General features: G+C 43.1%; 1 protein-coding gene across 1 annotated transcript in view; it reads right to left on the bottom strand.

Moving 5' to 3' along the window:
• The window catches only part of LOC310868474 (shisa family member 6), a gene marked incomplete at both ends in the record, with an annotated part of 127,459 nt that overhangs the window by 77,745 nt on the left and 33,302 nt on the right, over positions 1-16,412 (bottom strand). Inside the window, 2 exons of the mRNA XM_083778932.1 lie at positions 1,233-1,301; positions 6,418-6,516. Of these exons, the coding sequence (XP_083635058.1) occupies positions 1,233-1,301; positions 6,418-6,516 (168 nt within the window). The remainder of the gene's footprint in view (positions 1-1,232; positions 1,302-6,417; positions 6,517-16,412) is intronic.

Below are 16,412 nucleotides of genomic sequence, written 5' to 3'. Positions count from 1 at the left end.
CCTAGTACCTTTGTTCCTAGTTATCAATAAACTCTGTTGCATTTGACATCCTCTGCCTCCGCCTGTCTGTCTGCACTTGGGTCCTACACCTTCTCTGCCCTGCACTGTGACAGAAAAAGCACAACAGAAAACGTCACGGATCGTGACAATGTTAGCCAATCAGGATGGAATATGCGAAATCAAACAAACCCGTCTTTATCACATGACTATGGAAATCATGTGATTTGCATGAAATTTTGATAAAAACTGATGGAGTACCGTTAGAAAGAGCAGATGTAAAAATTCAGGCAAAGGATTGTCCTTGGCTTCTAGGGAGTGTACTATACAAGGTTTTACACAGATCGGTGCAGTTATAGGTAAAAACACGAATGGGCCAGTTATAGCGCCACCATGAGGCTGAGTTGAAAATGTTCAAGTGGCATTTGTTCCTCTGCCTTTTGGGAATATGTGTGCAAGATTTCACGGAAATCACACAATGTGTTCATGATTTGCGGCATTTTGTTTGAAACGGAGCACTCCTGTGAACTTTGGAAGCCAATCTTAGCCAATCAGGAATCAGGATGGAGTCTGAAAAAAATACCCTTTTCGTTGAATGGCTATAGAGAGACTGTGTACCAATTTTTTGCGATGTTTGGACAAAATCTGTAGGTGTACTGTCAAATAAATTGTTTTGCAAAAAGCGGCCTCCTGGTGGCGCTATAACAGGGCAATGTGAAAACTTTGGGGCAGAGGTTCAGCTCTGGCATCCAGGAGGTGTGTGTGCAGAGACAGAGAGTGGCTGAGATCAAGCCAATGGTGCCAGAGATTAGCTGTCCACAGACGGACACACGTACAGACACACAGACAGAGTGCAAAACATACTCTGTCCCCATGCCTTGGAGTGGCACTGTTAGTGGTAAGCGATGGTCACTCCCACTCCTATGACACATTCCCTGGCTCGTTCGCCCAGACGTTTTTGTTTGTTTGTTTGTTTTAAGAAAACAAAACAGTCTAATGGTGTCACATGATACATCATACCCCTTTTGAGACCTACGCAGCAGTGACTGTCACGTCCCTATATCAGCCCGAGCCACTCTGCGGGCCCAGGCTATGATGTGGGACACATGGCATATTTCCCCACCTCTTATCAGATGTGAACAGAAAGTGGTGCGGTGGTGCAGTGTGCTGCTGAGCTCCTCCTGCAGAACACATTACGAAGCAGTGTGTGGTGGATATCATCATGCTTTACGTACTGTAGGAGATTGGAATGTCCAGGTCACCCTCCCAGGACATTTGGCCCAGATCGTCCACAGAGAGCTGGGCTGTGGAGACAAACGAGAGCCCATTTGATTAATTTGAAATGCAATAAGAGTTCTCAAGTTCAACGATACGCACAGTGCAGTCCTAAGACTAATTTCCATTGTGGGTCCTCAAGCAACAGTTAATATTTAAAAACACATTACACGATAAATGACTAACATAAAAACAAGTGCTCCACTATCTTTCCCTATAGACAAATGAGACATTTTACGGAGAAGGAACCTTTTGATAGCCATGCTTTAGTTTGCTCGAACACCTATTAGTAGGGGTTATTATCGTCAAAATCGTTACGCGGCGGATTAAAGCATTACATGTAATACATGTCCCTTGGGTCATCCTTCAAGTGAGTTATGGACAAAATCCTAAATGGCTACATAAACTTGAAATTGGCATGCATGTCCCTTGGGTCACCCTAAGACATCCTAGAAGGGGTGCCCAAAAAGATCTTTAACAGGAAGTGATCTGGCTTTTGGTTCAGAAGCCTGAAAGCTATGCAATCTCTACCATCTTCTGAAAAATATGGACAGATTAAAGTCGCTGATTTGTGGACACTTTTATGGACACTCTTGCCAGAGGCTTCCACTCAAAGTACATAACAAATGATACACTTTTATGACCCTTCTTTTGTATCAACTGCTTTAGGCGGCCATTTTGAATTTAGTCCATAACTCACTTCCTGTTTAAGATTTGTTTGGGCACCCATTGCAGGAGGTTTTAGGATGACCCAAGGGACATCTGTATCAAATGTCATGCTTTTATCTGCCGCGTATCGATTTGGCTATTTTTGTTTACAATAATATCCCCTACTATATGTTATACCTTTTAAGCCGGGAGCACGTCTTTTAGTAGGTTCTTCTATATCAGTCAAAGATGAGACAAAAAAAAGAGGAAAACATATATAAATATAATATTAAATGACTCAACTCATACCCTTCTTTTGACCCAGACATATTTGTACTGCAAACTATTCATTTGATATATTGATGTAGTCAAAATGTCATTCAGTATAACTGCCCAAGCTAAAATATTAATGACAAAAGTATTTTTTGAATGTTGAAATTCATCCTAAGAAATAAGTGAACACATGGCATAATTGTGTTGTAGTGTTTACAGCAACATATACTGTATAAATGGGCAATATATTGTACACAAATATTTAAAAACACGAAGCACTTTTGTGTGGATTTTGTGCTTCATCAATGTCATTCAGTGCAATAGTCATTTTAAGCATATTTAGCAGATTAGTAGGTTACTTATCAAGACGATCTTATCGACCTACTGCATGTATACTGGGCTGCAATTAGGAAACGGGGAGATGTCTGACACATGGTCACGTTGTCCAACTAATTATATCCCTAACTATAAACCCTAACCTCAGTCTAAACCGGCCACGTAAGTCCCCTAACCTCATATCAGTTTTAACCGGCCACGTAAGTCCCCTAAACTCATATCAGTTTTAACCGGCCACGTAAGTCCCCTAACCTCATATCAGTTGTAACCAGCCATGTAACCTCATATCAGTTTTAACCGGCCACGTAAGTCCCCTAACCTCATATCAGTCTTAACCATGGCCACGTAAATCCCCTAACCTCATATCAGTTTTAACCGGCCACGTAAGTCCCCTAACCTCATATCAATCTTAACCAACCATGTAAGTCCCCTAACCTCATATCAGTTTTAACCAGCCATGTAAGTCCCCTAACCTCATATCAGTTTTAACCAGCCATGTAAGTCCCCTAACCTCATAGCAGTTGTAACTAGCCATGTAAGTCCCCTAACCTCATATCAGTTTTAACCAGCCATGTAAGTCCCCTAACCTCATATCAGTTTTAACAAGCCATGTAAGTCCCCTAACCTCATATCAGTTTTAACCGGCCACGTAAGTCCCCTAACCTCATATCAGTTTTAACCGGCCACGTAAGTCCCCTAACCTCATATCAGTTGTAACCAGCCATGTAACCTCATATCAGTTTTAACCGGCCACATAAGTCCCCTAACCTCATATCAGTCTTAACCGGCCACGTAAATCCCCTAACCTCATATCAGTTTTAACCGGCCACGTAAGTCCCCTAACCTCATATCAATCTTAACCAACCATGTAAGTCCCCTAACCTCATATCAGTTTTAACCAGCCATGTAAGTCCCCTAACCTCATATCAGTTTTAACCAGCCATGTAAGTCCCCTAACCTCATAGCAGTTGTAACTAGCCATGTAAGTCCCCTAACCTCATATCAGTTTTAACCAGCCATGTAAGTCCCCTAACCTCATATCAGTTTTAACAAGCCATGTAAGTCCCCTAACCGCATATCAGTTGTAACCAGCCATGTAAGTCCCCTAACCTCATATCAGTTTTAACCAGCCATGTAAATCAGTTTCACTTCTGTTTCCTAATGGCAGCCAGTAGGCTCCCATTATAGGCCTAGGTCGATGGATAAGATTAACCTATAGAGCGTCGCAGTCCCGCCCCCTCGAGAGACCCGGAAAAGAAATCGCCGTTAATTTTCCTCATAGGCATTTCTTAAAGTATTTATTTAAAGACGGTTACGCCGCGGACAAAGCCAACTCGGATCGTGACAAATCATGACAATGAACACAATATTTTGGGCCGATCAAATCATTAGAAAGAAGAAAAAAAGGCAGGAGACAACACTATTTGTTTTGTTTTTCTTCTTATAAATTATTTGATCGGCCCAAAACATTGTGTTCATTGTCATGATTTGTCACGATCCGAGTTGGCTTTGTCCGCGGCGTAACCGTCTTTAAATAAATACTTTAAGAAATGACTATGGGAAAAATGTATTGGGATTTATTTCCTGGGCCACTCGTTGTTCTGAAAGGGGGAGGGACTGTGACGCTCTATACTACTGGTGATTATTGGTTGATAACATTGATAATATGGTATTATTAAATTAAAAGGTAGCAATAATAATTTGTTATAAGTAGTTAATAGAGCATTTACAAACTTTTAGTTGATGAGTTATTAATGACACAGTCTTATAAGCATTTGTTAATAGTTAAGGATAATAACAATGCCTTATAATCATTTTATAGATTGTTTATAAACCATGATGAGTTGTTAATGTATTGTTACATATTTGTTAACAGTTAATAAAGTAGTTATAAATATGACAAATATATAGTTAATAGATTACTCACACTATTAGTTAATGAGTTATTGGTGGCTTGTGAAAATGTGTTTTAATAGTTTAATGTCTTAGATAGCTAATAGATCACTCACAAACTATGAATTGTATGCCCTTTATACACATTTAATAGATTATGAACAAGCTATTAGTAAATCACTTAGGCTACATAATGGCTAAATAAGTATTTGTTAATACTTTATACATGTTAGTCTAAAGTCGCAATTATTCTTCATTTACTCATGTTAGTAAATGAGGAGTACTTTAGAATAGTGTCCCAATAACGTAGCCGTATAAACTATTAACAAATAATTATCTTACCTTTTACAGATCAGTTGTTAATTATTTGATTCCCATCTACTCAAACTTTGTACAACAACAAATGGGTGGTACAAAAATGTGATATTTTGGTCGGCCATAACACATTTCTGTACCTCAACATTGTTACCCCATGCAGAGATGAAATAGTTAACTTTTTATATATGGATTCAGAGATTACACAGTGATGGCAGTTCATGAGTTTTTATATAAGGAGATGATGGCAATTGGATACACAAACACGAACTAATAAACATGCAGAAAGGGAGAAATAGCATGAACAAAATTATGGCTGTTACCCTAACCGGGATATAGGACTGATAGTTGTATATATACTGGATATGTATATATACATATACATATACATATACATATACATATACATATATATATTCTCAGTTCCTCAAAGAACTAGAATGATTTGATAATGGCGCTCCATATACGAGGCTATTTGATCAACATGAAGCTACTGTGGCTCAGTGCGTGAGCACTCATGAGGAACAATGCAGTACAGCACACAACACTTATATGCTTTGTAGCAAATAAATTAATCTGTCAATCATAGCTCCATGATGGAATGATTGTTTCACAAAAACAAATTATTTTAGCGCCATCGCCTTGTGAATCCACCGTCACCACTAGCTGCTTATGAACAAGAGGGGAAAAGCACACGCAAGCCACACTGAAGAAAAACGGCAGAAAACCTTGTATCTCATCGCATCTCATCTCTATTTTTTCTTTTTTTTCAAAAATGAATGCCTTTTGTAGACCTCATTGTACTGCTTCACTTGCCAAGGAAAACCCACGGTGGGTTGAGGGGACTGCTGAACGCATAATAGTATAGGGCTCCCCTCCCTACAGGAGCTGTACAGGAAACAGTGTGTATGTAAAGCCACAACCACCAGTTTGTTCACCCCGCTTCTTTGACCGCGGACGGGCAAGGATGTCTACTGCGGTATCATAGGCAAGACCACCAGGTTTCTGAGCAGCTTCTACCTGGGTGACATCAGACTATAATACTGAACAAGGCCTGACCTGGAACACTTTCCTTTGACACACAGACTTTCCTCATTTTTTGTGGATTGTGCACAAAAAAATAATAAATATAACCAACTGATTTACAACTGCAAACCTGTGGTAATAAAACTGTTTCTGATCACGGTACGGTACGGTACGGTACGGTACGGTACGGTACGGTACGGTACGGTACGGTACAGTATAGTATAGTATAGTATAGTATAGTATAGTATAGTATAGTATAGTATAGTATAGTATAGTATAGTATTAGTGTAGGTTCACTGTTCATTTTTTAAAAGGTTTGCCATTTGCCTATAACGGCATGCTCAATAGGTTGAAAGCGGTTAAGTGGGGTTTATAAATATTGAACTTATGAAAAGTATTAGGAGCTTGAGACAAACATAATAACTATACATTGTTATTTTCACTACTTCTGCTTGTAATGACCCAATGGCCCAAAATAGGAAGGCCAAGCTGAAAGTTGAGTCATCGTGGCCTAATGGCCCTAAACGGCAAAACGGAACTAAAAGATGGTCCTAAAATGGTCCTAAGATGGTTCTGAAATGGTCCTAAAAGGCAAACAGAAGTAAACTTAAAAACTAAAGTCAAACTGATTGGATGTGATGGGCTGAAATGTACCTTTCAAGTGTCCACGCCCCAGCGTGACGTAGCCTGACGAGATGTAGTTGTGAATGTCCTGCGACTGAGACCGCATGAAGTTCTCCTTCATGTAGTGTCCTGTTGACAGACAAACAAAACAAAAATAGGGCTGTCATGATTACAAAATGCATTAGTTGATGTTTAATTGTCGTACAAACATTTGCATGGTCCTAAAATGATCCTGACTGGTTAAGTGTATAGCTCATTTCATCCTTGGTTACACTGAGGTGGTGAAGGCAGAGAGTGATTAGCAGTCAGTCAGGATTACCTTCCCACCTTAACGTTAGTTCACAAGCCCACCGCTACAAGCTATAGTTAAAGTTTCCCTCTCAACACTTTTCCCTCCATTTTAAGGGACTCCCAGTTTGATATGCAGTACTGTATGCCAAGGGATTTTTACCTCAATCTAGCCTGTATAATCCGTGTTCATTTAACTCTGAGATTGTGCAAATAGAACCAAATGGACTTGTGAGTGAATGGCTTAGGGCCAAATTTCGGATCCTGTGCTTGCTATAATGCATATATCACTTGCAAAAGAGACTCAGTTTCAATGTGTTTTATAAAGGTTAAATACAATAAATATCATGAACCATCCAGAATCAGAGCTAAATGTGGAGAAACTCCCAGAAACTCCTAATAATAATAATAATAATAATAATAATAATAATAATAATAATAATAATAATAATAATAATAATAATAATAATAATAATAATAATAATAATAATAATAATACAAATGCAAGGGTTGTTGGACATACAAGGTTTCCACATGCCAGCGAAAATAATGTCCCTCAGTGTTAAAAAATAAAACTTTTGGTAACGCGTGTTCCGGACCACTGTTGTGGTCGTGGAACCAAGCCTGTAATTGAGAGAGCAGAGGTACACAATGGTACGTGTCAAAGGCTGCACGCCCGCCGACAAACTCCATTTGAGCTGTCAATCACATGGCAAGATACCCCCCCCCAAGCTGTCTTCATGTAATTGGTCCTCAACTGATGATCATTGTGAGAAGCCACCATTTCTGTCTAGTCGGTCTGTGTCTCAACTAAGAGGATGGCTGTGGACAGTTTAGTTTAGACCAGTTTAGTTCCTGACTCGCATGCCCAGGCTTTTTGTTCTCCTTTTAATAACAAAATGCCTGCAGTCCCGAGGCTAGGGAGACCCCTGTTATTGAACAAACACTCTATGGGCTCCATCTTGCGCCACCCTTATCCTTTATCCCTAAACTTATTTGCCGTTTTTTACTATTTTGAAAATCATTTTAAAATAGTTCAACTAGCTTGCAGATCAGCTATTTGAACTATTTTAAAAGGTTTTTTTAAATAGTAAAAAATGGCAAATAAGTTTAGGGATTAGGGTTAAGGGGTGGCGCAAGATATAGCCCTATGTCTATAGAAATGATTAGTATTAGGATATAGTGCTTTAACATTTTAACAAAACACCTTTTGTTTTAACCAACACATATCACTACCTAATGTAAGCATAATGGCTTCTATGTCAGCATGCTAACTTTCTAGGAAGAGAAAGGATGTCATTTCCATTCACTTGGAATGCCCGTTGATGATGTCATAGGTGGGCAGGTTTCGGAACTTTCCACAGCCCACCAATGAGACACAGAGTAGATGGAAATTGTAGTGAGGAAGAATTAGACGAAGATGAGGTTGAAAATGGGGGAAGCGCTCCTTTAAGTTGAACCCTATAGTGTCCCTGTTCTGTTGCGAACATCTGTCAAAAATAGCTTTCTACAAGCCCATCAACATTCATTCCTTCATTCATTCATTCATAAAAATACAATATTTGGTATCCAAACAATACCAAATATGGCGGGTGGAAACCTCATTCATGCTTTTCTCTGACGCTGTAGTGTGAGTGTGATTTGACCAAAACACAAAAAAATGAAATTGAGTACAGCACTCAAGCAAAATGTACTTCGTTCCTGTCCACCACTGAGTGCGAGTGCAGAAATGTTTCTCCGTCGATTAGGGCTTGTTTACTCTAAACCACGGACAAAGAAACTCCAGGATCGATGGAGTCGGTCTATATAAAACCGAACCTCCCCCTGCATTAACTGACAAACAGTTCAACGGCTGCGTCTCAGAAGAAAGCCTCATCAGAGTCAATAGTGTGGCTCCGAGCTCCGCTCCGGGGGGCCGTGGTGGAAGAAGCCTCCATCCAGCACTGTGTGAAATGGATCGTTATGAGAAAAACCTGCATGGGACCGTGACCACACTGAAGTCAGACACAATGGCTGAGCTTCAGTCACGTTTAACCTGTGTTGGGTAACGTTAATTTCTAAAGTAACTTCGTTAGTTTACCGGATTACTGCCATTAAAAATAATCCCATTACGTTACAAGATTACTTTCTGAGAAAAGTAACTCGTTAGATCATTTTTGCATTATTTTGCTTTACCGACAACAACAACCCACCCTCGAGAAAATAAAATAAAAAATACAATTAAAACCTGCAGCCTACCAGTGTTGTCGAGCTGCTGCTTGCTGCTTCACCAATTTGCATTGACGTTGATCTCCTCCTTTCGCCAATACATCCAAAAGTAGTGTGCTGGGAGGTGGAGGGGTTACAGCACTCCACCTCTACAGCCAAGCACCACCAGTCTACTGTAGTATATCTAACTATATGCACTCTGTGTGTGTGTGTGTGTGTGTGTGTGTGTGTGTGTGTGTGTGTGTGTGTGTGTGTGTGTGTGTGTGTGTGTGTGTGTGTGTGTGTTTGTACTTCTGTAATCCACGTAACTCGAGAACCGTTCACCCAAATTCGACACCTGCGTTCCACACCCCCACAGGGAGTGCAGTGCCCGGTGTCGAGTCGGTCGGACCCACGGTTGTCCAGAACCGCCCCAAAAAGGCCTCTGCCCGGGATCTGGACAGGGCCCCTGGCCCCCTGCCCAGTGTCCATATATGGAGCTGGTCTGACATCATTCTGACTTCTGCATAGACTCCATATTTGGGCATGCCTGACAAAGAACTCCATATATGGGCCTCCTACTGAGGCGTTGTGTGAGGATCAGAGTTTTTTTATTTGTTGCACATCCAAAAATCCAACCCCCCACCCCACCTCCCAAGTTCCGTGCCTACACAATGCAACTGTATGTGATATGATGTCTCCATCCCTCCCCCCCCCCTCTCTGTCAATACCCCTCACCCATTCCATGCCTCCCCCTCCCCCCCACCCCCCCTCCCAAGTTCCGTGCCTACACAATGCAACTGTATGTGATATGATGTCTCCATCCCTCCCCCCCCCCCCCCCCCCTCTCTGCCTCTCTGTCAATACCCCTCACCCATTCCATGCTTCTCCCCCTCCCCCCCACCCCCCATCCTTCTTTTTCTTACTTTCTTTTTCTATGATGCAAGAAAGATGTATTTGGCGCTGCACTGCGGCGACATGGACATAAGGGCTACGCTTGCATGCGGGCCCTTTGTCTAAGACAAATTTCTTCCTCGGGAGACTAATAAAGTATATCTCATCATCTCATCATCATAAAAGGGACACAATACCTGGGTGGGGCATTCATTACCAACTTGCATTGTTCCAAGTAAGCCAGTGCCCAACAGGCTCCGCTCTATAGTATATATATATATATATATATATATATATATATATATATAATGCAAAAAAACATTATAAAAAACACTTTTCAAATCATGAATCCCAATTATTTCCACTGAAATTAATCAGTCAACGAGGATTCTTCCAGCCCTAGGGAGGTGTATAGTTTGACACGAGAGTAAAACGCCTAAAATAATCTGGGACATCATTCTGGGGCACTTAGCAGAGCGAGCTGATCCCAGGAGCAGCCAGGGATCTGGATGTCTGGATAGAACACTATAGGAGCAACCAGGGATCTGGAGGTCTGGATAGAACACTATAGGAGCAGCCAGGGATCTGGAGGTCTGGATAGAACACTATAGGAGCAGCCAGGGATCTGGAGGTCTGGATAGAACACTATAGGAGCAGCCAGGGATCTGGAGGTCTGGATAGAACACTATAGGAGCAGCCAGGGATCAGGAGGTCTGGATAGAACACTATAGGAGCAGCCAGGGATCAGGAGGTCTGGATAGAACACTATAGGAGCAACCAGGGATCAGGAGGTCTGGATAGAACACTATAGGAGCAGCCAGGGATCAGGAGGTCTGGATAGAACACTATAGGAGCAGCCAGGGATCAGGAGGTCTGGATAGAACACTATAGGAGCAACCAGGGATCAGGAGGTCTGGATAGAACACTATAGGAGCAACCAGGGATCAGGAGGTCTGGATAGAACACTATAGGAGCAGCCAGGGATCAGGAGGTCTGGATAGAACACTATAGGAGCAACCAGGGATCAGGAGGTCTGGATAGAACACTATAGGAGCAGCCAGGGATCAGGAGGTCTGGATAGAACACTATAGGAGCAACCAGGGATCAGGAGGTCTGGATAGAACACTATAGGAGCAACCAGGGATCAGGAGGTCTGGATAGAACACTATAGGAGCAGCCAGGGATCTGGAGGTCTGGATAGAACACTATAGGAGCAACCAGGGATCTGGAGGTCTGGATAGAACACTATAGGAGCAGCCAGGGATCAGGAGGTCTGGATAGAACACTATAGGAGCAACCAGGGATCAGGAGGTCTGGATAGAACACTATAGGAGCAGCCAGGGATCTGGAGGTCTGGATAGAACACTATAGGAGCAACCAGGGATCAGGAGGTCTGGATAGAACACTATAGGAGCAACCAGGGATCAGGAGGTCTGGATAGAACACTATAGGAGCAGCCAGGGATCTGGAGGTCTGGATAGAACACTATAGGAGCAACCAGGGATCAGGAGGTCTGGATAGAACACTATAGGAGCAACCAGGGATCAGGAGGTCTGGATAGAACACTATAGGAGCAACCAGGGATCAGGAGGTCTGGATAGAACACTATAGGAGCAGCCAGGGATCAGGAGGTCTGGATAGAACACTATAGGAGCAGGAAGAGCGTTTCCAGCAGTGGTGGGAAGTAACTAAGTTATTTGAGGTATTTGTACTTAATTTAAGTATTTCCAAATTTTAAATTATTTGACTTCTAATCCACTATACATCTCAGATCCAAATGTTGTACTTTTACTCCACTTATTTGAAAACTTTAGTTACTAGATTCGTTACTTGATTTTGATTAGTAGCCTATTGTCACGGCCCCTTGGCCTGGCCTGCAGGGCCTATGCTGTGTATATGGTGTACTGCCCTGTCTGTGTTTCTCCCACAGATCATGTGGGCGTCGGCCCACTTGAGACTTCTCATTAGGTGCATTAGGAGCACCTGATCAGTGCTCCTGAAACCCTATAAAAGAGGGCTTGCCAGCCATTCTCTTGGTCCTACTCCAGATGACAGCACCTTTCTGTTTGTTGCTCCTCACTGTTTGATTTGCACACTACAACACACCTTCACCATATTAACCACACATCCACACTGACACCACTGATCTTACTGACTTCCACATCTCATACATTCTGTAAGCATTATACTTTATATTAAGTTATTATTAGTTCTCTTACAAATAAATTATTGTTATTTTGAACACTGCTCTGTGTCCTCCTCAATTTGTCATGGCCCAACGGGCCGGGTTATGACAGATTGGGGGCTCGCGGCCACTTAAAGCAACTCGGGTTGGCTGTGACTCTGCGAACAGGTAAAAGTACTTTCCTGTATTGTTTGAAGCCTACATTGGCAACTTTAGTCACAGCATTGTTGAGGAGGTGCATAGTGGTGTTTGAGTAACAATTGTTTTGAGTAACTAATTAACTAATTGAGTAACACTTTGTTTAAATTACAATTTGTTTTGAATCATTTGAGTAACACTTTGTTTAAATTACAACTTATTTTGAGTAATTTGAGGAGCAATTTAATTAACATTTTGTTTTGTTAACAATTTTGAGTAATTGATTTATCAGTTTGGTTAAATACAATTATTTAAATTTTGTTTTGTGCTGTCAATTAGTTGCCACTTATGGTGGTAATTAGGGCAGGTGTTGCAGGTGGGTCTAGACAATCTGAGGGGAGGTGTTCCCCACCCTTGTAGGTCAGCGGCGTTTCCCCATATGGGATCTGTTTGTTTGATTTTTGTTTGTGTTGTTTTGGGTTTAATAGATTGCTGTCCCACACAAGCTGGGATAGGGTGGTACCCCTGAGATGCCCAGTGTTGGCAGGGGAACTCGGGAGGCCCACTGAAGACTAGGGCAAGTTATGGTAGTTTGGTTTTTGGTTAGGCAGTTTAAGTAGGGGGAACACCGCTCCTGTAGGTGCACCTGTTCCACCTGTCCTAAATTGGCAAGGAGGGAACGTTTGTTCCAATTTGGAATTTTGTTTTCTATTTAAAAAAAAAACAAATTAATTAAAAAAAAAAAAAAAAAAAAAGAAAAACTACTTTGTAGATTGGTGTTTAAAAAAAAAAAAAAAAAAACTTGTTACTTGTTTTTGCCTTGAAAAATGGCTACTGCTGAAGAGTTTATTGAGACTCCATGTGAGGAAACTCTAGGTAGTTTGTGTAAGGACCAGCTGCTTAGAGTGGCGGATTATTACAAAATTGATATCCAGGACAGAAGGATAAAGGACACTAAAATAAGATCACTTTTGGTAGCCAATTTGATAGCTACGGGGATCCTAGAGGAGTCCTCTGAGGTGGTGGTTAGTCAGCCTATCCTACCCACTGGCCAGCTTCTCACATTTGAGCAACAAAAGGAGTTGATTATCCTGCAGACAGAGCAGCAGAGGCTGAAGTCACAGTCACAGTCAGAGGTACTGCGGCTGCGGGTAGAGCAGTCTAGGATTGAGGTGGAAAAAAGCAAACTTGAGTTAATAAAGGAAGGCAAACTCTCAGCTGATCAGGCTGGGGTGTCCAGTAGTAGGGCAACGGCCTTGGGTTCTCAAGACCGTGAGTTTGACATTTTCGGCAATTTGCGCCTTGTGCCCAAATTTAATGAAAAAGACCCAGAGACTTTCTTTTCCATGTTTGAGCGAGTAGCCGAGGTTCGTCATTGGCCAGAGTCTGCCCGCACGTTAATGCTCCAATGTGTATTAACAGGCAGGGCGCAGGAGGCCTATTCCTGTCTTAGCCCTGCGGACAGTCAAAGTTATTCCAAGGTTAAGTCAGCGGTGCTAAAGGCGTTCGAACTCGTTCCAGAAGCCTACCGCAAGCGTTTCCGCACATGGCGGAAAACTGACAACAAGACTCATCTAGAGTTTGCACGTGACTTGTCATGCTATTTTGCTCGCTGGTGTGCCGCATTAGATGTGGGGGATTACGATGGGTTGTGTAACCTGATAGTCCTTGAGCAGTTTAAGAACACCTTGCCTGAGCACATTGCCAACCACATCAGTGACCGGAGAGTTGAAACTGCTGCCGAAGCGGCTGCTTTGGCAGATGAGTATGTGCTGACGCACAAGCGCTCTAATGGAGATCGGCGCTCCTTTGGCCAGCCTCGTGCTGGTAATGATGGTGGTGAGGGCGCACGTGGCAAAAATGGCTCTCCTGGTGGTTCAGGCATGGCGGTGTTGGAGGTGAAACCTGAGCATGGCACACGTGAGGAGAAAATATGCAACTTCTGTCACAAGAAGGGGCACTGGAAAATTGATTGTTACGCTCTAAAAGCGAAGACGTCAAAGTCTACCTCTTTCCCTGCAAAAGGTGCGGCTATGGCTGTGCCTGCATCAAGCATGGGGGAGGTACAGGTCAGGGAAGTCAATGGGTCATGTCAAATTCTTGAGGTTGATGCATCCTATAGGCCGTTTGTCAGTGAGGGCTTTGTGTCACTGGTAGGAAGCAATGTCAAGGTGCCAGTAACAATATTGCGTGACACAGCAGCTTTTGACACGTTTATTGAAGCATCAGTGTTGCCATTTAATGCAGAAAGTGCTACAGAGTCCTCTATTCCTGTTTTGGGGATGGGTTTAACTGTCCTCCATGTGCCTGTTCACAACGTCATGCTATACTCCGATTTCTTCCAGGGTCTGACAGGCGTGGCAGTGCGTCCCGCTTTACCTGTGGCAGGGGTCAATGTCATCCTGGGTAATGGTTTGGCTGGGGCACGTGTGTGGGCGGATGTACCACCACCTTTAATAGTCGATTCAGTGCCATTGGTAAGAATTCAACCTGATGAAAATGAAACTGAGTTTCCTGAAGTGTTCACAGCTTGTGCAGTGACACGTGCTATGGCGCGTGCACAGTCTGATGCAAATGCAAGTACCACAGGAAAAAACAAAAATGTACTTTCAGGACCAATGTTTTCCTTAGCTGATTTTCCTTTGTCAGTCTCACAGGATGACCTGAGGGTGGAGCAGCAGGCTGATCTCTCACTCAAATGTCTGCTGGATCAGGTGGTTACTGATGCAGAGATAGAGAGCAGCGCCCGTGGCTACTTCCTTCAGGATGGGTTGCTGGTAAGGAAGTGGGTCCCACATGGCGAGGGTTTTGTGGGTGATCCCATTCTCCAAATTGTGTTGCCAGCTAACTTTCGTGAGTCTGTCTTGAAATTGGCACATGAGGGGTCAGGGCATCTTGGTGTCCGGAAAACTTATGATCGGGTGCTGAGGCATTTTTACTGGCCGCGTTTGAAGCGAGATGTGGCGGCGCATCTCAAGACTTGCCACACATGCCAGTTAACAAGTAAACCAAATCAGATCCTCAAACCTGCTCCTCTGTTGCCAATTCCAGCTATCAGTAAACCCTTTGAACATTTGATCATTGACTGTGTGGGCCCACTTCCTCGCTCGAAATCTGGTGCAGTATATCTTCTCACTGTAATGTGTCAAACTACTCGTTACCCTGCAGCATATCCATTACGCACTATTACAGCGAGGTCAGTTGTGAAGGCCTTGTCACAGTTCATTTCTATTTTCGGCATTCCCAAGGTCATCCAGAGTGACAGGGGAAGCAACTTCACCTCTCACCTCTTCTCACAGGTACTGAAGCAGCTTAATGTCAAGCACAACCTGGCCTCTGCTTATCATGCGCAGAGTCAAGGTGCATTGGAGCGGTTCCATCAGACATTGAAGTCATTGCTGCGTGCCTATTGCACACAAATGGAGGGGGATTGGGAAGAAGGTTTGCCTTGGTTGATGCTTGCAGCCAGGGAGGTTACACAGGAGAGCACTGGGTTTAGCCCAAATGACTTGGTTTTTGGCCACACTGTACGGGGGCCTTTAGCCATTTTGAGTGACCAGTGGAAAGGTGTTGAAGCTCCTCGTAACCTGCTAGACTATGTCAATGGTTTCCGGCGTCGACTTTATGCAGCTGCAGAGCTAGCTAGAGAAAAGTTAGAGTGTGCCCAAAGTAAGATGAAGAAACTTTATGACAGGCGCACAGAGCTGAGGGTTTTCAGCCCTGGCGATCGTGTGTTGGCATTGTTGCCAATCATAGGCTCGCCATTCCAAGCCAAATTTTCAGGTCCTTATACTGTAGTCAAGAAAATTTCTGACTTGAACTATACGATTTCCACTCCTCTGCGGAGGAAATCCACTCAACTGTGCCATGTTAACTTGTTAAAGCCGTATCATGATCGTGCGTCCGCTTCGCCTGATGCTCAGTCGAAGGTGGATGGTGTTCATGCTGCGTGCTTAGCAAGTAGAGCGTCGGTGATCACTTCTCCTCATTCGGTTGCGGATGAGGAAGAAGACGGTTTGCCTGCTGTTGACCCAGCATTGTTACAAGGTCGGCTAAGAAACTCTGAGACACTCGGTAATCTGGATGCTTTGTTACATCATTTGCCAGGGAGAGAGAGAGCAGATTTGACTGAGGTTATCCGGGCTTTCCCATGCCTGTTCAATGATACCCCTGGTCAAACTCACCTGATCGAGCATGACATTGAGGTCGAGGGTGCTCTCCCTATCCGGCAAAGGTTTTACAGAGTAAATGTTGAGAAACGAAAGCATCAAGATGCCGAGATCACTTACATGTTGGAAAACGGTATAGCTGAGCCGTCTGCGTCGAGCTGGGC

The sequence above is a fragment of the Protomyctophum parallelum genome (assembly GCF_964188405.1).
Source record: "Protomyctophum parallelum genome assembly, chromosome: 13".
NCBI classification, from domain to species: Eukaryota; Metazoa; Chordata; class Actinopteri; order Myctophiformes; family Myctophidae; genus Protomyctophum; species Protomyctophum parallelum.
Note: the sequence above shows the minus strand (reverse complement) of the source record. Positions and strands in the feature narration are given on the sequence as shown.